This window comes from Amphiura filiformis, chromosome 9 (genome assembly GCF_039555335.1).
Source record: "Amphiura filiformis chromosome 9, Afil_fr2py, whole genome shotgun sequence".
NCBI lineage: Eukaryota > Metazoa > Echinodermata > Ophiuroidea > Amphilepidida > Amphiuridae > Amphiura > Amphiura filiformis.
In genome coordinates, this window is record NC_092636.1 from 66,381,711 (window position 1) to 66,407,045 (window position 25,335).

Consider the following 25,335-nt stretch of genomic DNA (forward strand, 5'->3'; position numbering starts at 1 on the left):
AATACTTCGGCTCAAATTATTTTTATGAGCCATGATCAATAAAGCACTGGAAATCATTCTGGTTCTATATTGAAACAGTTGTGACATGTTCAGCAAGTTTAAGTTAAAGCATACAACTAGCTTTTTAATTCAGCATATCTGACAAATAAAGACAAGTTGGTTGCTAGCTTTTATGAAAATTTACAGAACGCACTTTTAATTAGAATCGGTCTATTATGTGGAAATCTTGTGGAAAGAAAGGAACACGTACCTTGCAACCCATGAGTAGCATTTGTATCCCCCTTTCTGGTATATTCTTCTTATCTACTCAAGGGTGAAAATAAGCAGGCAACGGGACTTGTTTCAGGCCCATGAGTTGCCTTACTGTAGCCCATTGAGATTAAAGATCACAACACCAGGCTACACTTACTCCGGGCACTTCTGTCCTGAACAGTAGCCTATCACCATACAGTCTATAGGCCTACATAAATTCAGGTTAGCCAGGACTCACTTTTTCCCAAACTGAGTCCTGGTAGAAAAGCTCCTATTTTCTCCCTTGTATCTACTGATATATATAATTCCATTAAATATCTGAGGCCTATGAACATATTTGATGCGATCAAGCAAAATGAGTCGGATGTCGGGAATATTGATTTTGAGATATAACCAATAATAGTATTCAACTTCCTTTGTATTGTTTTGTTTTGAGCAACTCTCAAATGGCTATATCTCTGGAACCATAAATCTAATTATGATGGGGTTTTCAGCAAAATATAGCTCTAAAAATGGCTCATCTATTGAGATTGAAAACTGAATTTTTATTTTGATTGACATCAGATTCATTTTGCTTGATCGCATCACATATTGTTAAATTATGCTTTGGTGATGTTCAAACATTTTTACAATAAACATCCTTCAATAATGACATTTGTAACAAACCAGTGACACAGTACACTATTTTGGAACCAAACAATCTTAACTGCATGGTGGTGTTACCACGACTTAACCTATGAAACACTGCAGGGCATATTTCATAGTGTCACATATTATAGTCAGGTTAGTAAGTATATTGCTGCAACTTCCACATTGAGGAATCAGTACAAGGCAGCTCATCTGTATTAGCTGCCAGATGTTACATTTCTACAGGTGTACAATATAGAAGAATGCAGAACTGTCAAATGTCTAAAGGCAGCTATTACAGATAGGGCCTTCCTGCACTAACCCCTCAACATAACGATAAATCCCAGGTATTATGATAAGTTCCTACATGATTTGGTGAAGTGCCGTATGCAATTTGCCACGTCTTGGTAGTGAGTAGTGACCACGATAAAAAGGCTTTGCACTGCACAATTTTGATAATGCTGCCCTTCATAGTCTGTATAATATACACGGATGGATTTTGATAATGCTGCCCTGCATAGTCCGTATAATATACATGGATGGAATATCAAAACCATAGCCATGTATCCCTTATTGCACTATGTTCATCACTGATAATTATGTACGCTCATGTAGATAAGAACTTCTTGCTGAGATACTGGGCTCTCTTCTCAAACATAGATGACTTGATTTGTGTACTAGGCTCATAGAAGGGATTCATGGAATGCTGTAATAAATAAGAATGTTGTTAATTATTTATAGACCTTTATAAATGTACATATGGCATAGTTCTGCAAAGACATTTAATTTCATCAATTGCCGGGTTTTTTATTAACTTCAAGCAAATTTGTCTCGTACCTTTTGAAATTGCTGAGAGATGTTCATCATGTCATCTTAACTTTATAATTATAATTTACTAATAATTTTTTTATTTTGTTTCAAGCAAACTTGCCACTTACCTTTATAAATACTTCATACAATTCTGAAAAGAAGTTTTTGATGCCATCTTCATTTTTAACATCATGTAGCATTATAAATCTAATACGTATATTTACAGTCAAGGAAAACATATTGAAGACTATTGAGTCATTCTTAAACCTGAAACTGTAACATGCTTGAAAATTGGGACACAAGAAAAATTAGTTTCATGTTTAAAAAACCCAAAAACCCATTAAGACGAGATGGAGCGGTGCATGAGCTAGCCATGTTTGAGCTCAAATATTGACAAAAATAAAGCCCACACTCATTGGGGAAGGTGTGGGGACTGTGGGGTGTGGGTTCAATGCGTAAGATTCCACGGCTCATTGTAATGGGTTTTATTTTCCCCAATGTGCCTGATTTTCAGTGGGAGGAAATAGCAAACACATTATGTGTCAGAACTCAATTACTGCAAAGGAACATAAAAGACTTATTTCCTATAAGATCAATGTATTACTCTGCAGAAAAAATAACCCAAACTGGACAAATATGACCTGAAGGCTCTGAACTGCCATAAGTAACAGCAAAACAAATTAGCAAATTTGTTTTATGTTTCGGAACATTAATATTCACTATTCAGTTCATATAGATAATTTCATTAATCAAATTTCCAATTCTGATGGAATTTTCAGCAATTATGAATAATGTTTTGAATGAGAAAATTGCAATAAACCCAGTGCAGGCACCTCAATATCGAAGGTGACATATCTTGGGCTGTTAGGGCCTCCTTTTTCAGTATCACTTTCATCCAAAGACAGCATTTCTTACAAACCCATGCTCTCATCACCCAAAGATCTCTCAGTTTTTCAACTTCCATTCAACAGACCTATAACCATTTACATGTAACACGAAAATAATCATTATAAATATTTTCAAAAGGATATGTCCTGCTGTGACAAACGCTGATACAAACCATTCGTTGAACTTGTCTACAATTTTAAGATACCTGCAGAAAAACGAAAATAAAAGAAATAAAGGTTACTTAACATCATTAGCAATTTCAATTAGGCCCCCTAAAAAGATGCATGCATTACTATGTGAAAGCCTAGATGCACTGTACTTAAATTATGTTTTCTTCAAATGCTTGGCGGCGATATAATATAAACAGTCCATCACCATGAAAAAGAGTGACATTTTAATCTAGAAGATTATGACTGCTTAAACTTGTGTAAAGTCTGCTGTCGCTTTAATGGTAGAAAACATGCAAAAAAAGGGTCTTGTTGGCTCTTTGCCCCAAGAATTGTTCGGAATTTTAACTTTTATTCACAGGATTGTTTCATCTGGCATGACAAGATAATATTTTTTCCAAAATTTTGGTGCTGTGTTATTCCAGTATCAGGAGTAATCCAGTGGTTCCCCAGCCAGATAGGGGATTCAAAATCACATCATTTCTCATATAATATAAACAGTCCATCTCCATGAAAAAGAGTGACATTTTAATCTAGAAGATTATGACTGCTTAAACTTGTGTAAAGTCTGCTGTGGCTTTAATGGTAGAAAACATGCAAAAGAAAGAGTCTTGTTGGCTCTTTGCCCCAAGAATTGTTCGGAATTTTAACTTTTATTCACAGGATTGTTTCATCTGGCATGACAAGATAATATTATTTCCAAAATTTTGGTGCTGTGTTATTCCAGTATCAGGAGTAATCCAGTGGTTCCCCAGCCAGATAGGGGATTCAAAATCACATAATTTCACTTGAATGTACCAAAATGTATTACTGTGGATCTTCAAGACATCCATAATACAGTATCAAATTTATGGTAAAAACATAATAAAATTATTAGTTGGTCATTTTCAATCACCTTTGGGTCTTAAAATTTCCCTTTTTATTACATGACCATGACAATCCTTACAAGTAAGGAGTTGGTGGGGAGACCAAAATGTCCTGCCTTGGATGCAGCTATAGAGGGAGGGCCCCTGGAACCAAGCCTCAAAATAAGCAGATCTGGACCAGGAGCCACACATTTGGGAAAAACAGCTCCTGGTCCTGTGATTATCAAGTGAACCAGGAGCCATTTTTAAAGGGCTAAGAGTCATTTAAATTTCAATTGTACACATTAAATACAAAACCTACTTTAACTACGGTACCATTTGAAAAAAATGTAGAGCCTGGTTCACATGATTTTGGTGTGGACCAGGAGCCAAAATGTTATGACCAGTGGGTAAATGGCTCCTGTGTGCCTGCTTATTTTGAAGCTTGCCTGGAGCTAAAGTACTCAACCAACTGCTGCTAATCCCAAGTGGGAATGATGAGGAAGGGGCAAGAAAATGAATTTCCTGGGCTTGTTGCTCCAACCATTCAACTGTGCATTCCCATTGAAGAAATTGATGCTGATTTAACCAGGAAGCAGGTTACATCTCACCAGGGTGTTAAACTCGATCATCACTGATCTGTAACAATATCAACTGTCCGCAATCAATGTCTTTGGACATTAACAAGGGCCAGGGACTTCCTTTTGAGGAGAGCGAGAGCAATCACTCTCTACTGCTCTCCTTAAATCTGATATAGGAGATCAATTTTTTTAGCTCTCCTTAGTTGACAATTCTCTCCTTACATTCTATTGTAAAATGCTCTTAAACAGCTCCGCCATCATGTTGGTTCCCTTCCCAGGTGGATGGGCTTAGTTTAGGTTTTGGGCTACGAGCTCAGTTTACCACTTCATTCTTGCTTGCCAACTCATGGCTGTTATCATACAATAAATGTGTTTCACTTATCGACATAAGCTCAGTGTTTGGTTGTTATCCTTCTTCCATAGTGGCGTGGCAGCGTTGAGAAACGATTCCATAGTCATAACTCTGTTCTACAAGTACAGTGCAGTGCTATAACTTTGCTTGCCTTTAAGCTTACTGTAGGTAAGCTTATAAACACATGCTACAAGAACACTCACATTCAATTTGTGGACAACCAGCCAGCTAGTACAGAGCTGTTTAATGACACTGACTTATAGTTTCTCGTGAGTGTAAACCTGACATCATGGCTACAACAAATCGTGCGCCAAAGCAATGGTGCCTTAGCAAGACTGAAACTGTGAATTCATTTGAAAACTGGAAGCAAAACTTGCAATACACCCTTTCACTAGACCAAAACTTTGCGCCCTTCTTAGTAGAAGGTTACGAGTGGGGCAAAAAGTCCAAGACATCTCCTCTACGTGGATTGACAAATGACGGTGCAGACGTTCCAGAAGCCAAAAGACTGACTGCCATCCAGAAGAGCACTATGCTCGACCTGATGCTAGGACAAATTGCAAATTATTGTCCCATTATTTCACGTAGCACCATCGTCAAAACCTCAAAGTCCCTGAACGATATTTGGCAGACTATCAGACTCCACTACGGATTTCAAAGTACTGGGGGTCACTTCATTGACTTTGCCAACATACACCTCAACCCAGATGAACGCCGGAAGACCTATACCAACGGTTAATGGCGTTCAGAGAGGACAACCTGTTGGTTCAGGGTGGAGGAATCACACACCATGGTCAAGCAGTCACAGAAGACGAAGAACTCTCCCTTCCTTAGAGAACTTTGTAGTCCTCACCTGGTTACGCTTGCTTCATTCTGATCTACCCCGACTCGTCAAACAACGTTATGGAACAGAGCTCCGGTCGCGAACACTCGCTTCCATCAAGCCAGAAATATCACAGGCGCTGGACTCGCTTCTGGATGAACTACAGTCATCAGAAAATGCACGCTCCATGCGCACCACTATGCCCCAAGCACAACAGTATCACCGCCAAGCCCCACCAGCCGGTAAGCCTCGCATGACCCTAGCAAGATCCAAACCCGCCAAATCATGTCCCTTATGCAAACAAGTCGGTCGTGCAGACTTCCACCACTTTCTCAGTGAGTGTACATTTCTCCCAGATAGGGACAGAAAGTACATATTACGCGCACGCCAAGTTGCAAACATTTTTGATGAGCAAGAGGAGCCTGATCCTGATGACATGACATGCGCATTTGTGGAACAGTTTCCAGATGACCAACAACATACAGATGCACCAGCCACACATCGCGTTCAAACCCGCCAGTCTCCGTGACTTTGGCGCATTTTACAATCACCATACTACTAGGATCACGATAGACAGTGGAGCCAAGGCAACTTAATTCATGAAAAGCGCTGCCAAGTCCATGAACGCCGTTATTCACCAAAGTTCACAGTCGGCCCATCAAGCAGATGGTTCCTCTCCATTAACTGTCACTGGTGAGACAACCCTCACATTCACTCGTCAGGGAAAATCCTTCCTGTTTGAAGGTTTAGTTGTTCAAAACTTGGACGTTGACGTCCTTGCAGGAATCCCATTCATGGAGGTGAATGATATCACCATCCGACCTGCAAAGCGCCAGATCAGTCTCAGTGATGGAACCATGTTCTTCTATGGAAGTAAACCCTCACGCTCCAATCACCACACTGTGCGACGTGCCCATGTTTTACGCCAAGCACCCACCCGCACAACAACCATCTGGCCTGATGAATTTATCGAGATTGACCTCCCTCCAGATATTTCAGAGCACGACTGTACCTTTGCTCTTGAACCCCGCACGGATGCCTGCATTGCCAAGACCCTCAGTCCAAGCCAGTTGTGGCCTCAGCCAAGTCTTGTGCACAGCGTGGCTGGTAAGATCCGTATCCCCAACCTTACTCATGACCCATTGATCCTGAAACGCCATGAACAATTTGGCCAAATACGTGCTATTTTCATACCCCAGACTATGAATACAAGCCCAGTAACACAACATGCCCCCGCAAATGTGCACCCATCAACCACATTCTCTGCCTCTGTTTCCATTGATCAAGGCAATACGCTTTGTCCTGATGATCAGTCAAAGTTCCGCAGTCTCCTCGAAGAATACGACGAAGTGTTTGATCCAACCTTTCCTGGCTACAATGGTGCCGCAGGCCCGTTGGAGGCAGTTGTCAATATGGGTCCTGTACAGCCACCGCAACGTAAGGGGCGTCTTCCCCAATATGCTCATGATAAACTTCAGGATCTGCAACAAAAGTTCGATGAACTTGAAGCACAAGGCGTATTCGCTCGCCCTGAAGATCTTGGACTTACAGTTGAGTATTTGAATCCATCCTTTTGATCAAGAAACCAAAGGGTGGTTTCCGCCTTTGTTACGGCATTTGCTGATGTTGGCAGATATAGCAAACCACAACCATCACTCATGCCAGATGTTGATTCAACCCTCCGTACCATCGCTAAATGGAAGCATCTCATTGCCACAGACCTTACAAGTGCCTTTTACCAGATCCCACTGTCCCGTAAATCCATGAAATATTGTGGTGTTGCAACACCTTTTCGTGGAGTCCGCGTCTACACAAGATCAGCCATGGGCATGCCTGGCTCTGAGACTGCCTTGGAGGAGCTCATGCGGCGCGTTCTGGGTGACCTCCTGGCAAAAGGTGTTGTCGCTAAGATCGCTGATGATCTTTACTGTGGTGGAAACACAGTGCAAGAACTTCTCCATAATTGGAGATTAGTTCTTCAAGCCCTATACAAATGTAAACTACGTCTCTCTGCATCTAAGACTGTAATATGTCCAAAGAGCACCATGATCTTAGGATGGATCTGGTCTGATGGAACTCTTCAGGCAAGTCCACATCGGGTGGCCACCCTCAGCACATGTTCTCCCCCAGAGAAGGTTCGTGACCTAAGATCATTCATTGGTGCATTCAAGTTCCTAGCCCGGGTTATTCCCAATTATGCCAAGCTGCTCAGCCCGCTAGATGAAGCAGTTGCTGGACTCCAGTCAAAAGACAAGATAGCATGGTCTGATGACCTTCGCTCAGCCTTCCAAACTGCTCAAGCAGCACTTGCTTCCCCACATACCATCACTCTTCCACAACCACATGACCAATTGTGGATTGTCACTGATGGCTCTGTCAAGAAGCACAGTATTGGTTCCACCCTCTATATTACTCGTGATGGTAAACCACATCTGGCTGGATTTTTTAGTGCCAAGTTACGGGCTCGACAACCCACATGGCTACCCTGTGAGGTCGAAGCCCTGTCCATTGCTGCCTCGACAAAACATTTTAGTCCATACATTATCCAGTCACGTCATCATGCCTGTATTCTGACGGACAGCAAACCCTGCGTTCAAGCATTTGAGAAACTTTGTCGCGGAGAGTTCTCGGCTAGTCCTCGTGTATCTACATTTCTCTCTACAGTCAGCCGTTATCAAGCCTCTGTCCGCCACCTTGCTGGTTCCGCTAATATTCCCTCTGACTTTGCCAGTCGCAATGCCCCAGACTGCACTGATTCAACTTGCCAAATCTGCAGCTTTGTGAAACGGGAGGAAGAAGCTACAGTTCTCCGCATATCAGCCCATGACATTCTGTCCGCAATGCAAAGCTCCCGCTCACCAGCAGAACAGCTTGGTCCTCTATCCAGCAAGAATGCTCTGACTTGAGGCGAAGCCATGCCCACCTAATCCAAGGCACACACCCTTCCAAGAAAGCAACTAATGTTAAAGACATCAAGCGGTACCTTCATGTTGCTGTAATCGCCAAAGATGGACTTCTTGTTGTCCATCGTGACCAACCGCTGTCTCCCACACGCCGAGTGCATCATTGTGCCCCGCCAAGTTCGTAATGGTCTTCTGGCGGCACTTCACATCCAATTAGACCATCCATCCCGTCATCAACTTGCTTCTGTTATGCAGCGTTACTTCTATGCATTAGACATGGACAAAGCCATAGACCAAGTTACGTCTGGATGCCACCAGTGCGCTTCTCTTCGTACCGCTCCCCATACCCTCCTGACCCAATCCACAGGCGACCCCCCAGAAGCAGTAGGCATATCGTTTGCTGCAGATGTCATCAGACGCAATCGCCAGTTCATTCTTGTTCTACGCGAAACCACCACTTCCTACACGCCTTCATGCATTATTGATAATGAGCGCCATGATACCCTTCGCGATGCATTGATCCGCTTATGTATTGAGCTTCGACCGCTAGATGGTCCACCCGCAGTTATCCGCACTGACCCTGCCCCGGCTTTGCATGCCTTGCCCAGGATAAGCTTCTCAAGTACCATCGCCTGACTATTGAAATAGGTCGCATCAAGAACATTAATAAGAACCCAGTCGCAGAGAAAGCAGTTCGTGAGCTAGAAGATGAACTTGTTCGTCTCGACCCAATAGGAGGTCCTGCAACACAACTGTCGCTCTCACTGCGCCACAGCCAACTTGAACTCTCGCATTTAGGTCACGTGGGCTGTCAGCACGAGAAATGTGGTTCCAGCGTGATCAGTTCACCAATAAACAGATCCCAATCCACGACCAACAGATGATCCAGTCGCAGCACAAGCTTCGCAAATCCAACCACCCTTCTAGTGAGCACTCAAAGGTACCATCTGGACAGTTAGCCCCCATGACACAAGTTGACATTGGCGATTTAGTGTACCTTTACTCAGATCGCGACAAGTCGCATGCCAGAAACCGGTATTTGATTACGTCTGTCGACGACAAGTGGTGCAACGTTCGCAAGTTTGTGGGATCCCAATTAAGAAATGCTTCCTATCGCATTAAGAGGTCCGAGTGCTACAAGGTCCCAACTCAGCAGCGTACTCCGCATGAGACTAGATTTAGACCAACTGTAGACTACGCAGTTTACGGCGAGACACGGCCATAGAGCGGTTACCAGAACCACCTGTCCCACCCCTCATCCCACTGGAACTGTCAACCCCAGCTATAGACTCAGCCAATGATAGCTCTGATCTTCACAGTGATGGTGCAAGTGACATTAACTTTGTACACCCTCCTCCGAATGAGGCTCCCACCTCCCCAATCACCAACCCTGTTGGTCCAACTACCAGTGGCAATGAGGACGGTTCTGACCCATCTCCAATCCCATGTACCCCTAGACGCTCAGGGCGCCAACGCAACATACCATCTCATCTTAAGGACTTTGTGATGGAGTTCTAGTCCATCAAATAACTTTTGTATACTCTTGTTGGACAGAAAACCCCGCTAATTTGCGGTGGTAAATCAGTGTTTTTTGTAAATATGTTGGATTGTCGCGACTGTTTTGCCGAAAGTTCAGTCGGCTTTTCAACCCAGGACTCAAGCCAATAAGTACTGTTTTGAACTTTCTTCCTACGTTTGAACTTATAAGATCAAGAAAGAAAAAAAAAAGTGGTTACGCCATCATGTTGGTTCCCTTCCCAGTTTACCACTTCATTCTTGCTTGCCAACTCATGGCTGTTATCATACAATAAATGTGTTTCACTTATCGACATAAGCTCAGTGTTTGGTTGTTATCCTTCTTCCATAGTGGCGCTCTCCTGAAAATCTCTAGAAGAGTTATTTAATGCTCTCCTGTCAATTCCAAAAGACAGTCCCTGAAGGGCCTCATTTTTCTATATAACTTGTTTGCTCTGCAATCACAATTTTAAATTGTGTGATAGATTTTTTAATAGACCAGTATATACTGATTGAGGGCTTCAACAATCAACATGTACACCATCAGGCATGTATTGAACTTGCATACTTACATACTATTTGTGGTCCACATATGTTCATCAACTAAATCTAATGCAGCATGGGCTATGAATTGATTCAAATGTCTATGGTCATCTTTCTGCACAAATAAATCATAAACATAACAAATAATCAAAGTAAAGAATTTATATGATCTGGATACTTTTCTGGTGCCAAAATTTTACGCCAATGATCAGTGTGATCAATGATCCGGGGATACAATAACATTTTGCAAAACAAATTGGCTAAAACTTTTTTTTTTTTTTTTCCGGGGGTGAGGCCTGGTTACGATCTTGATACATCCTGTGAAATAAGTTATGGTACACCCCTGGGCCCTGGATCTATCTATTGCATGATTACACAGGATACAGTGTATGTGACCCACTCTGACAAAACCAGGAACAAGTCGCATTTTTGACATTTGAATATAAATGTAAGCACTAGACAATAAACTTTAAAATGATACCACAATTATATAAATAGCACATACTTTTCAAGATATGGATAATTTTGTAAATGATACCTTGATATATTTGCCAAATTGCTATTCTGAGTAATGGGCCAATTAGTTTCCTGCCTTCCACAGGATTGAATAGAGATGATCATAGCTCAAATGTTAATGATTGATTACATTAACCTCTTTTTTAAGTACTTTCAAGGATTTGAAAGTACACTTAGTCCCCCAGTCAAATACCATGACATTAATAATTTCAAAATTTGATTTTTTTTTATGAGAATGTCATCTTTAAAGGCCTATAACTCAAAAACATGTTGGAGCTGGTCACATATATATTATCATATATTCCTACCTTTGAGTCAGCTCCTTTGTTTTGTGCATTGAATTCTAACTCAAAAATTGGATTATCATGGTGACCAACTATAACAAAATAGTAACTTCCAGCCATGCTGTTCTGCTGCTGCTTGTATCACTGGATTATAACAAAATTCTCTGAGCCTGTAGTTTTTCCTGAAGAGAAAACACAATATGTAAGAAAAACAAATTCCATGAGTAATGTGCAAACAAATATGGTTGAATAAATGTCCCCCTTATGTATAACCAAGTTAACTGCTGGGGTATTACAGAAGTGGTTATTTTTTCCATACTTTCAACATATTAAAACGCGATATTGAGGAGGGGTGATATAGGTTACAGTACGGTTGTTATTGCTTTCATGTTCCAAGTCTCATTTCTTCCAGTAGTGCGATATATATATATATATATATATATATATATATATTCAAAAATTGTTTAAACCTATTGCTAGTTAATCCTGTAACATCATCATTTCTACAGCTAATAAAGATTGCTTAGTATTTTGAACAGTTGAAAATTTAGGTAAAGTGCAATTTTAGCAACATTTTTGTTGTGATCATCTGTCACGATTGGCTGTGTTTACTTCTAAACTTCCTTTGTTTTAGACTTTAGTACACAGTGTCATGCTTCAGCGTCAGCGAATCAGACTACATTTCGAATGCAATGGTTTCTAGCATTGAATGTGAAGCTATCGGTGCAGAGCAAATTTGTGACTACACCATGTGGCAGTGTGATGTCAGCTCAGACAGTGCGCATTTCAATGGATGCAGCTACAAATCGCTAGTGTTTGCTCAAGCCCTAGCTGGCAATGGCATACATGTAACAGGGCTTACATACACATGCACACACTACAGAAATAGTATCATAAATATATTATTTTATAGATATTATGATATTAACGATTGTTATATACCCGAGTCAACGTTTAGTTATGAAAATATATGAATGACCCCGTTCATACATACGCAACATTCTGTGTGCTGTTAATATTTTCCTCCATATCAATTATCATCATCATTTTAGACTAAAAACTACCATTCCTTCTCCTTTTTAAAAGTTTTTCCATTGCTAATTGTAAGAAAACATTAAACATTTACTTGCTCAGCTCAACCGTGTTTGGATATAATGCGCGCGAACACCGGCGCATCGCGTAGACTATCGCGTACATCATTCACGCTCGGTGCATAAATAGCTCTTGAGCATACACGCATATATCCTACTCGCGAGCATCCATCGGTTCCGACGCGGCTTGTTTACGACCGGAAAGCCGGGCATAAACACTGTTTATACCCGCCTATTGACAAAGACCACCAAAGTTATTTTTTAGTTTTTTAATAATAATTTTAATATTATAAATATATCATATAAAATTAAATCTCTGAAATATTTGAGAACACTTTAGCACCCAAATCAGCACAAAAACATGTTTTAAACAAAATGGATGTGTGTCAAACTTTATAAAAATTATAATGAGCATGTTACTGATTGTGTTTGTGAGTGGTGGTAAGCTTACCATAAAAAAACATCAACACTGCTGCCAGCCTGACTGCTGCAAATATACAAAAGTGCATTCACCTCAGCTGTTAATTTGACCTTCGACACCACATAATTGACCTTTTAGTGTTTTAGCCAATCAAAAGTCGTCTAACAACTCGCGCCAACCACACACTTCCGGTAAATGATTAACCCCTTCTAAAATAGTGCAAATTTGTTTCCCTCAGTTATTGATAATTTTACCGTTTTTAAAGTCGTGAATGACTGTTATATTTACTTTAATTTTGTAACTTGTCATTAAAATCGTCTACTGCATGAATGTAGTCATTATTACCATTTAATTAAAAATCCAAAGTAGTTCCAGCTGAGCTTAATTGAATTCTTGCGCACAGGAAAAAAATATCATCCAAAATGGCCGCTTTCTTCGGAAGATAGCACCTGGTCGAATTTGGTTCCAAACTCACCTTCGTTAGCAGTATTTGTCCCATTTAAAGGTACAGTATGAATTGCACCGTAAACTGTATTCAGTTTTTGTACTGTAATTGTCAAATTTTAGGTTTTATTTATCTTTTACGATACAGAAGCAACAATTACATGCTCCGGTTGTCATGGTTTTTCACCAAGCCATTTTCTTTTCATGTTTTCAACATGATCATCATCACTTGCATTCATGCATTCCATGTTTTGTAAGAAAAACAAATACATGCCACTGTCGAGCGCTCCAACCCAACCCAACAAAACTTCACGTGTTGATGATTATACATTGTATATAAGCTGGTGGCTGTTTATTTTATTTTTATGATTGATCCACAAATGCAAAATAGTTAAATACAAATTATATGAATACACATGCATGCATGCATCATTTAATACATGATTAGGTTAGACGTACTTTACGGGCGGGTCACATGGGGGTCACATTAATTAATACCGTAAAAGGCCATCGCGTTCATTGATTGGCTTACGATTGCAATGAATGGTTTTTGCAACCAATCACAAAACGGGTTATATGGTGCCCGTCAGAAATTGTCCATGACGTCATGCCCCCAGTGCCACGAGCATGACGAGTCTTCGCTTTTCTGCAAAAGCTAGCGAGTGGTATAAAGTCGAGTTTCACACCTGTGATTTATGAAGTGCATCCACAGTTTCAGAGCATGATTTTGACAGTTCTTCGTAGATTTTGCAATTCTGATGGATCGGTACCGGTAATAATATTTGTTTTATTTCGACTTTTGTGAGTAGTGTATGTTGAAGTTTGTGAGTTTGTGGTTTTGTATGTTATGTGCAATGAGTGTTTTCAGGAAGCGTAAATTGACAGGCCGTTATGCTAACTTGTCCACCTTATGACATTATGTGTTTGTTTGCCGATTAGCTCATGAGCTGGACACATCACACATGAAGTGTGATGTGTCTCCAGACTGGATAGTGTGTTACACAGCTTGAACTTGACCGGCGAATGAGGTACCGATGATGGATCATGATGACAAATGATGATGTGATTCAATTTAATCATAGCAAAGGCCCTTTCGCAATTACAACTCATGAACTGCGCATACATGTGCAGAAACAAAAGTCGCCAAATAAAATAGAGATAAACACGAGGAGGCTAAGACCTATGTACATTTCCAGTGCGGTGAACTGTGCCATTTCATTGGTTTGTATAAAAACATTGTGTCCTGGAATTTTGCCAATTATTTTGTCTAAGTTTATTTCTTCAACTGTGATACAAAAAAAAAATTTCTCTAAAAAATTATATTGGTACCGTACATAGTAACATCAACAACGCACATGCACAATATGAGCGTGCACAGCGCCCTCGTTCAGCTTTAAAAAATTCTTGAAATTTCAGCCTCTCATTTTGCATTTTTGCTGAAATGGTATCAGCCTATAAATAGTGTATGGTCACATTTTTTAAGTTGGTACCGGCCAGGGGTAGCATTATGGCCCGAAAGTCGGGGGTTGTTTTCCCGTGTTTTTCACTCCCGAGCTTGCAGAAAATCCAAATACATGGGTCATAAAGGGGTCAATGAGCTGAAATTTAAATGCAATGATCCTTATGACATTCTAAACATGTTTAAGGTCAAGTTTTTAAAAATGCTCCAATTGAGCTGATATTTAAATGCAATGATCCTTATGACATTCTAAACATGTTTAAAATATTTTAAAATTCATTTAAGGTCATTTTCCGGCAATCATAACATCATGCCTTATATGTTAGAAAAATAATTATCAAGCACGAATCACATGGTTTTATTCAAAACAAGCTCATATTGACCATAAAACGAATAAAATAGTCGGCTCTCAACACGCGATATTCAAAATTCCCGCGCCAAACTTGTCTAAGTGCAATGACCTAATGGTTATTTGTGCTCAATTGTCGCCAGCCTTCATTGTATTACTGGGACGTCATTGCACTCGACAATTTCGAAGCCCGGGAATTTTGAATATCGCGTATTGAGAGACGGATGTTTTTTATTCGTTTTTATGGTTACTATGAGTTTGTTTTAAATCAGACCACATGATTCGTGCTTGATAATTATTTTTGTTACCTATATAAAGGAATAATGTTGTGATTGCCGGAGACCCCCTTTAATTAAGGGGTCATTTATACATGTACCACAATATACTGCCAAAGCCCCATGGTTCAGCTATGGTGCGGTAACTGCTCTAGTTTTGAAGTACCAAATGGTTACATTACAAAAACCAAGAAATGTTGGGATCTTGATGGCGCACAAAATCAGCAAATCCAATGATTTGATGAAAAGCGCCCTCGTGCAAACTTCAAAGCATCGTAACGGGCTGCGCCATCAAGATCCCAAGTCCGAACAAGTTTGAAATTAAAGACCTCAATGGTAAGTTTCATTTTTCAGCAAAAAGTTTTTGGGATTTTGATGGCGCATGTAGTTAACAGAGGTCAAAGGTCAAAATTTCCTATTTTCGCATATTTTTACATGCCTGTATTATTGTGCGCCAACGTCACCTGACTCTCCAAATAGCATTTCATCAAAGAAGAGGTAATTCTCTGCAAGTACTGAAAAAATTAGCTTGGGATCTCTTGATCTTCATATTTTTCTGAGTTTTTGAAAATGGACTTTAGATAATTTTGCGGAAGAAGAACCTCCTACAACTGTATGGGATGCTTATGAAGATGATCAATATATGGAATATGGCAAAGAAAAACCCAATGTGCCAATCCTTAATTTGCCTAAGTCAGGAAGCTACTTAACACGTAAGCCTTTTGAAAATCAAGAAGCAAAAAACAGATTTTATGAATCAATCAAGAAACAAGGGTGGAAAGTAAATTTAGATGCACCCCATGAAAGGGAAGTGATTTTTGCAGAAGAACCAAACACAGGGCAAATTTTTGCTTGCTGTACTTTTTACTCACGTAATTAGACTAACAAACCCTAACAATTCAAATGAGTTTCTTTCACTAAAATCTATTGAAAAAAAGTCCAGAATTAAGGTGGTACTACACCCCTTGATAAATTTGTGACTATTTTTGCATTTTTCTCCAAAACTAATAAAACACTGGTAACAAAAGTTATGTATTTATAATTATATAGTACGACGTCCATTGAGTGACCTCGGCGATTTATTAGCTATGATGGCGCCCTTCACATTTTTAAATTTTTTAAATTTTACTGTCGCAAATTTTATAATGCACCAAGGCACAAACACAGTGAATTCCTTTCAAAATCGGAAGACCTGTTACAAAACTGCTTACCTATATTGTGAAATATCATTCCAATGCTTGTCTTAAATGTATTCAGGAGGAATTTCGAGATGATTATATCGGAAAAAATCGCCGTGTTTTGGCTGCAAGTCATGTCATGAAATCACTAAAATCTGGATGTGCGTGGCGTTAATAATTTTTTTTTAAATATTTCCCGTATTTGCTCAAAAATTTGAAGTAAATCCAGAGGTAGCCACTGTCATAATAAACACTATAATGAAGTTTCCAAGTACTCTCCAGGGATAAGACAGCCATAAATCATATCAACGTGCGAAGATTAAGCAGTGCAAAATTCGAAACCCGCAAGTATGCCAGACGGAGATTCATGGAAGTTTGAGCCTCTATGACCTTGGTCACGCATCCCCATCTTAAATGTTCCAATAAATTCAAATTCTCACTTACGTTCATAAAGAAATGATAGAATTAAATATTTTTACATGAAAAATATTTATTTTTTATTTTTACCTATCAAAATCATTGTTTATTTCACATTTTCGTAAATAACTTAAAACAGTCAAATCAGCGAGGGCGGCTACGTCACAAGGAATCCCGATTCGGGATTCCCAAACTATGTAAATAAACAAAACGTATCCCGAGCAGAAATGTTAGATTTGAAGTATTTATTTATTATGAAGAGACTTCTAAATTACAGTTTAGTGAATTTCCCTTGAATGCTGTTTTCAATATCCGCGCAAATTAAAATTCCTCGCTTTCACTATTAACTCAAATATGCCTATCAGATGACATTCACAGGTACGGATGCTGAACAGGCTTTGATGAGTAGCAGCATTTAGTAGAAGTGATAATAGGCCTATCATGCCAAAAGCCCCTTCATAACGAGTACCCACTATTTCTATGAAGGACAGATATGAACCCACTTGGGGAATAGCTGGGAGGGAAGCATATTGGACTCGGGGGGTGGTACTTGATGAACCCGGGCAAGTAATGATATAAAATTGGATCGATTGAGCCCATATCTATTGGTAGAGCTATGGTCGAGTACAATATTTTAAAAATCATAGCAAGACCAATAAATATTGGGCGTAAAGCATCTAATTTTATCATTATTATGTTTTGGCTCCGATATTTTCACACACTTGGATTCATCAAAACATAATGAGTCCGATCGGATCCTAAAATTTGGTGGCCTTTTTTACAGTGATTTTGAATTTGGATGATCAACATGTCATTATACTTTTGCTGGATACAGACTCGCTGGACTCCGGTTGTACTATAGTTTTGGGACTCTGCACCGACTTGGACTGGATTGCAGATACAAGAATACACAAATGGCCTGTGCTTGCTCGGATGAGATTGAGATGGACTCTGTGGCACAGTCTTATAGGGCGTGGCATGCCCTCCTCATTGGAATCAAAATTTGACAAATTCTATTTAAAAATAGTGCCCCCCCTCAATCATATCCAGCGAGTCCCAAGGCCTGGAATGAGCCCTCACCAAAAAAAAATTTGATGACTCACTTTTGGTTCATACATAGGTTAAAAAAGTCCCGTCTCAAAGCGCCCATGCAAATTTTGTTTTTCTTAGCACGTCCATTTCGGTTGAAATGACAAAATAATTTTTGTTTCCTTTTTTTTAGTTTTTGCCATTTTTCTTTGTGTAAAAGAACCTAAATTTTATGCTGTGTACTTTTAAGTAAAAAGAACACTAGCAAATGACATATTAATTAATTCAAATTTTTTTTTTAATCTTTAAAAAAAAATCTTAAAAAAACAACCGCATTCGTGTTTGGAACTGCCAATTGCTTTGAGACATAGCTTTTTTTTTATAGTTTAGCCTCATCAGGACATTTGCTGGATCGGAATTACATCTCCTGCTCTTGGTCAATCACAACTACAGCTAACAAAACACACATTGGTTCAAATATTTTCTAATCACATTTTATTTTGTATCAAACAGAAATTTGTCACAAATTTCTTAACAACTATATGAGTTCTTCACAGCCATTTTATTTACCACAACATGGGTCAGTCACCTACATTAAGGTTTTACCGTCGTTACTAAACCTATCGACAAAATTTTTTTAAATTGACATATTTTGTACGTTAATATGTGTAGATAATAATTCAGAAAAAAAAACAGGGGGTGCCGGACCTCACTTTTGAGCTACAGCCGTTTTAAAAGAGGTGTACATTTCCAAAAATCTCTGTACACTTCAATGGCAAAATCAGCAATTTGCCCAAAATATACCACCTTTTATGTTGTATAAAAAAAAATTGTCGAGACGAAATTTTTTAATTTTATATATGTTATGAAAAAGAAAAAGCTCTGTAAAATCGCGCAAAAAAAAATTGGGGGTACCGGACCTCGTTTTCGAAATTGACCAAAATTGGTCAAAATGCATTTTTCTGCGACACCATGCGTAGTCAATTGCATACATGGATATTTTGGTGCGTACCAAGGCGCTGGCATACAAGCGCGATCTAATGCCGGATCAGCGTTCGTGTACGCATATGGCCACAAAAAAGGAATTATCTGTTTACGCAGGAAAGTTTTCACTGCAAAAAAAAGTTACCTAAGACAGCGTTCAAGCTTTGACTTGCGTTTGGCGGACAGAATGGTGGAAACTTAAAGTGAAAGATATCCTACTTAAAGGAACATTTTCTAGGGTGAAATTTTGTGTAGAAACTGAATCTGACATAAAAAATGCACAGTTATCAACTTGAAAATTTTCCCCATAGCACTGTACAGGCATATTTCTGCCTGAAGTCTTCAAATTTGAGCGAAAATTGGTGCAAAAAAAATAAGTCCTTCAAAATGGGGATACTAAGGGCTAAACAAAAAACATGTTGCTCTTGAGGGAGGCATTGGTAAGGGCAACATGTCTTTTGTTTAGCCTCAAACCTCCTAGTTTTGAAGGACTTATTTTTTTTGCAAAATCTGTGACTTTTTTCACGACCTCAAAATCCTTAGGGGTGGGGGTAGCATTTTGCAAGTTATTTTCTTTTCTGTATATCTAGATTATTGTTTGTTATATCACCATTTAGCTATTGAAATACTGAGCAAATAAACACTTAAAGCATCCCTATAGCTCATACCATTGTGGAGATATGGCCTTTTCAAATCGAAAATGATGCTAATATTGTATTTTTTCTAAATCAATTGTCACCCGAACCCTCAAGTTTCTACCCCTGCTACAAAAATAAAGAAATATATGGATCCCATTCAATGCTTTTAATATAACAATTGTACCCTTGTTACAAAATTAGCATAGAAAATTAGGTACTATTTGATAGTTTTCATGTTCATACACTCACAGGAAATCTGCAAGTCAAAATTTTTGTCACCCCAAAACGGCTATTTTTGGCCAAAATCGGACATAAAATTTAATTTTTCTTGAAATCTATAAAAGATAGGGAGTTTTAAGTGCCAAAATCTGAAACTAGATGATATTTTACCCTTGGAAACATATAAACAATCAAGAATTTTTATTGTTTTCACCCCTAAATACTTTTTTCACACGCGTGTCCGCCAAACGTAAGTCAAACTATGAACGCTGTCCTAAGAAGTGTCCATAATAGAAACAATTATAATGATGTCGACTATAAAAGACTTAATGAAGCCTTACAATTCTTAGCCTAATTCTAATTTGGTGTATTTTGGTCATAAACGGGTGTAAGAAAGACTCCCCCATTCTGCAAAGATATTGGGCCAAAGAGTTACAAATCAAGTAACATAAAGTGAGGAATTTTCAGCTTTCACTATGTTCACCTGACTCGAATGACCTAAAAGAGGATTTATTAAACATGTTAAACTTAAAGCATGGTTAAAACGGCGTTTGACACCATTGGCGAAAGTGTTTGACTATAGGCCTCACGATTATTATAAGCAGTTCTACTTAGCATGCTTAGTGCCGCTTATCGAGAGGAAAACTTTTTGGTCACAAAAACTATAATGTAATTATCTCGAGGTGGATTCATATCATCAATTGTTGCAGTTCAATTAAAACAAAGTTAAACATTGGGTTTCCTAGCTGTAGAAAAACGTTTGGCCAATTATGATATAATTCTTTTTGTAAATGTAGGCCTATGACACATTTTTTAAACTAAATAGTTTTGATGGTGTTGTCTGTATCGCATGCATTATGAATTCAGTGCACGTAGTAGCCTAGGTCTTTACCCAATAACACAAAATGCTTTAAACATTTAAATGTTGGATTATAAACTTTAAAATTTTTTAAAATAACAATCAAAAACATGAACAATCAAAAACATATTCTAAGTTGGAACAATGTTGCCAAAATAATATATGTCTACAATAACATTTTCACAACATATTTTTAATGTTGTTGTAGTGCGTTTCATTATGAAACGTTCTACAAACATAATTATAACCTTTAACGGCATATAGGCCTAATATAGTGGTTAATTTAGGCCAAAATATTATTAAAAAGAATTAACCAATTTAACCAACACTCGTTTAGGCCTAATGTTTAAAAAAAAACATGATTATGTGTTTGTTGGGTAGGCATATAACTTCATACCATCTATTGGACCCTACTGTCGTTAGGCCTACTTTGTGGGAGGGGGTTCAGTGGAAGCACGCTGGCAATTAGATTTGGTTTGTATAATTATGTTGTATTTAATACCGTATTATTAGAAGCGGCTACTTTTTTGCGCTCAGTAAACATTGTTTTCTTTATTTTGTGGCCCTAGTTATCGCATGTGCGCAAAAATAGCACTGACACGCAAAACACGCATCGTTCTCTCGCGATGTCTGCAACGCAACGCCGAAAGCACGACGCTGGAGTACGCATCGCGTTGAAAACAGGCGCAATAGTCAAGTCGAATCGGGTGACGACGGTAAAACCTTAAACATTACACTTATCACTTAAAATTCACTCTATCATGACAGTTTATGTCATTTGAATTCAAGTAGCACATTTTCAAAAATACAAATGTATTTTGGGTTTTAGCATGTCTCCATTTGATGACTAATACCATTCCAATTCTTTGAGGTAATTGTATCATTCATATCAATGGTTCATGCTCTTGACCACCCGCTATGCCAGGGACATGTTCTTATACATTTACATTTCACTTTGTATTAACAATACATTACAATTCTTTGCATTTGCATAATACACAAGCCATTCACCATTTTAATACCACCATGCACCACATTGTAAACAAACAGTCTGTACGACATAACAGCACAAATTCAAGTACCATTACTGAAGATGACGGTATCATAAATCGTCATATCATCTACAAACCATTCACCATTTTTCATACCACCATGCACCATTATGCACCACATTGTATCAACAAAAGTTTGTACTACAAAAAAAGCACAAATTCAAGTACCATATCTGAAGATAAGGGTTACACAAGTCATCATTATTTATAATACATTTCAATTCTTTAGATTGCATACACATGCCATTTAATACCACAATTATGCACCACATATAAAACAAACACTTTTTCTGAAATGAGTCTTCATTGTCATACCCTCCATGTACACCTATCCAATTCACATTTTTGGTAAATCCCATAAGCCTTTGCATGTAGACCTGAGATGTGGTCCTTTGACACCACGCCAATGTGTACATCATTTAGCGAACATCGTTACTGTGCATTTGAAAGCCATGAAGTGCGCAGTAACAATGTGTACATCGGCATGACAACATCAGAGGTCTACCCACAAAGGCTTATGGTATTTCCCGAAAGGTGAATTGTGTCTTACCCCCTCTCCATTTCTATATTACCCTTCTCCATTTCTATCTTACAATCCATTTCCATTGATTACTGTCTTACCATCCCTCCCCATTCCTGTCGTACCATCCCTGTCGTACCATCCCTACCCATCCCTGTCGCACCATCCCTACCCATTCCTGTCACACCATCCCTCCCCATTCCTGTCGCACCATCCCTGCCCATCCCTGTCGTACCATCCCTACCCATTCCTGTCACACCATCCCTCCCCATTCCTATCGTACCATCCCTGTCGCATTCATCCCTACCCATTCCTGTCACACCATCCCTCCCCATTCCTGTCGTACCATCCCTGTCGCACCATTACCCATTCCTGTCACACCATCCCTCCCCATTCCTGTCGTACCATCCCTACCCATTCCTGTCACACCATCCCTCCCCATTCCTGTTGCAGCATCCCTCCCCATTCGTCGTACCATTCCTCACTATTTTCCTGTCTTACCATCCCTACCCATTGATCCCCTCTAGTCTTACCATTCCTTCCCATTCCTGTTTTACCATCCCACCCTCTCCATTTCTAAATTACTCCTTGCTCTCATTTAGATATTTAGGGATTTGTAATTTGATGAAACCACAATTTGGTGTAAACATTGTATTGTATTCCAGCACTTCAAATTGATTAAAAAAAATTCTTATATGGAATGGATTTTGGATTCTGAAATTTAAAAAAATGCATTTGCCTAAAGAAATTAGCTATATACATGTATAATAAGGTATCAAATTAATTTTGTTTAATGAATTTCTGAAATAAATCAAACCAAAAATTGAGAGCTTTCAAATCATATAACTTAATTTGGCACGTATGATTCTTTATGATTTGTTAGTGTAAATTATATATTAGTAATAACAAGACTAATGTGCAAGTGAAATTAATTCTAATAATATATAAAACAATAGATCTGAAAAGTTTTTATACAGTGGAAACTTGTTAACACACTCTTAACCAAAATGTCTGATAACAGTGATTTTAGAGTCTCAAGTTTATAAATAAACTCATGATGCCACAAACTTAATTCATTAGCCCCAGCAATTTCGTGTTAACAAGTTTCCTGTATTTTGCAACATAAATTACCGTACTGACGCGAGTATAGTCCCACCTTCGAGTAAAGTCCCACCCCAAAGTTTCAAAAAATTCTGAGAAATATTTTCGGTTTTGGAGTGTACCTGGACCTGGAGCTAAATGTTAGGATCATTCATGGTTGATTAAAAAAAATTTAGGCCTATATGTTTTGAATAAATTTGTACTCATGTCATACTCTATTATGAATTCAAAATGCATTGAATTTGTATACAAATTTATTCAAAACACATAGGCCTACAATTAAAAATTTTAAATTTTAAATTTTTTTTTTTTAATCAACCATTAATGATCTTACCATTTAGGTTTAGGTCCAGGGACACTCCAAAACCGAAAAAAAAAAAAAAAAAAAAATCGAAATTGAGTATAGTCCCACCCCAATTTTGAAAAATGTTCACCCCAAAACGGGGTGGGACTATACCAGTCAGTACGGTATATAATCTCATAAAGTACATTATACACAAAAATAATAATAAATATTTGTAATTATCACTAAATAAATTTTGAAAGACAAACAATAAATTTAACAATTACTTTTTATTTGACATAGAATATTGGATGCAACATTGTATTTGTTATTTAATAAAATCCTATTCTATTGCAGCCAAAGGTTTAATTTATAATGAATGTTTGATTATGTAAAATCAATAATATATATCAATCAACCAACATAAATTTTGATTTTCGGTCAACTAACATTATTTTGTTAAAAGATAGAATTACATGTACCGGGGAATTGAAATAGATTGCATAACAAATACTTGTTGAAGGAATCTTCTATATCAAATATTTGGAGTATATGGACCTTAAGGGCTCTGGAATGAGCGTTTGGACAGTATTTTTTGTGGGATATGAGAGCACATCAGACATATCAAATTGAATTCTGAGTACGAAGAATGTCATTCTGATATCAAATAATTTTCATTTTTTAAAATTCACGATATAATACAAATTTTATGACAAAATTTGATATTTTTAAAAATTTTGATATAACAGTCCTTGATGTTAACTTTATATAAATCTAGTTATATGTACTTAAAATGTATGTAGCTGGAAGGAAAAGAAGACGATCCATTGAAAATTTTGACTTTTCATATTTGGAGACATACATTTTTGCCCAAAAAGACATATATTTTTTTGTGTGTTTTGGGGAAAAATCTGTATCTTCAATACGAAAGGACAAAAAATTTTCAATTTATCGTTGGGTTTTCATCCCAGCTACATACACTTTACAGGCATGAGAATGATCATCCATGAAAAAACCTGAAGTGTTTGAAAAAAAGCCTGAAAAAGTGCGTGAAATTGGGCTAAAAAAGGCCAAAACGGGCTGAAATTAAAAGAAAGTGCTGAAATTTTGACAACAAAAAAGCCTGAATTCAGGCTTAAACCTGAAAATTCTCATGCCTGACTTTAAGTTTAAGTACATCATCAGATTTTTAAAAATTGCAAATTTCAAAAAAAAAAAATCAAAAATTATTTGATATCAGAACGACATTCTTCAGTATTCAAAATGCAATTCGATGTCTGATGTGCTCTCATGTCCAGGGACAAATGATTTGCGCGAAAAAAATGGCCAATTGCTTGCGGAGATTGTGCGGAACTTTTTTTCAATGCAAATGCCCATAGGAAAAAAAATAGCCAATTGCGTGGAGATTGTGCGGAAAAAAAGTTCCGCGCAAATCGTTTGTCCCTGCTCATGTCCCACAAAATACTGTCCAAATGCTCATACCCCATCCTTTAAGCTCTGTACCCCATCTATGTACCTATCATTGTGACCCAAAGTGAGTTAATATACTGAAAATGTGATAGATCTGAGAAAAGACCGTTAGCTCGATAGCTTGTTGGAAAATAATTGATCAGTAATGCAGAGATTTCATTTGATCCATCTTAACACTGTAGGGATCCATTTGGCTTGCTCGAGATCGTAAAATCAGTGCATGCTCTAGTGCGTGTAGTATTAACTCGCGTGAGATGAATTGAGTGCGTTTACATGTACATGCTTGCGATCAAAAGCGCTACATCTGTACACCTGCAACGTATGTCAAAGTGCAAACATCACTGTCTTGAGGGAGCCAAATGGACAATACAATATAGCATATTTATAGTAAATAATAGTATTAGGCCAAAAAAAAGGTTTGTCTCACGAACATTTGCCAA

At 38.3% G+C, this 25,335-nt stretch overlaps 2 protein-coding genes across 2 annotated transcripts in view; one reads left to right on the forward strand and one right to left on the reverse strand.

Annotated features, from left to right (window-relative positions):
• Nucleotides 1-506: 506 nt before the first annotated feature.
• LOC140161343 (trafficking protein particle complex subunit 2-like) lies at nt 507-12,673 on the reverse strand. Its single transcript, XM_072184825.1, has 6 exons — nt 12,649-12,673; nt 11,131-11,288; nt 10,336-10,421; nt 2,721-2,782; nt 1,818-1,903; nt 507-1,585 (listed from the first exon to the last, which is right to left on the reverse strand). The coding sequence occupies exons 2-6, from the start codon at nt 11,224-11,226 to the stop codon at nt 1,487-1,489; spliced, it is 429 nt and encodes a 142-aa protein (XP_072040926.1). The 5' UTR covers nt 11,227-11,288; nt 12,649-12,673; the 3' UTR covers nt 507-1,486.
• Nucleotides 12,674-12,995: 322 nt separating this feature from the next.
• The window catches only part of LOC140160227 (uncharacterized), a 66,683-nt gene continuing 54,343 nt past the window's right edge, over nt 12,996-25,335 (forward strand). Inside the window, 1 exon segment of the mRNA XM_072183504.1 lies at nt 12,996-13,123. The gene's annotated coding sequence lies outside the window, so the exon portion shown is untranslated.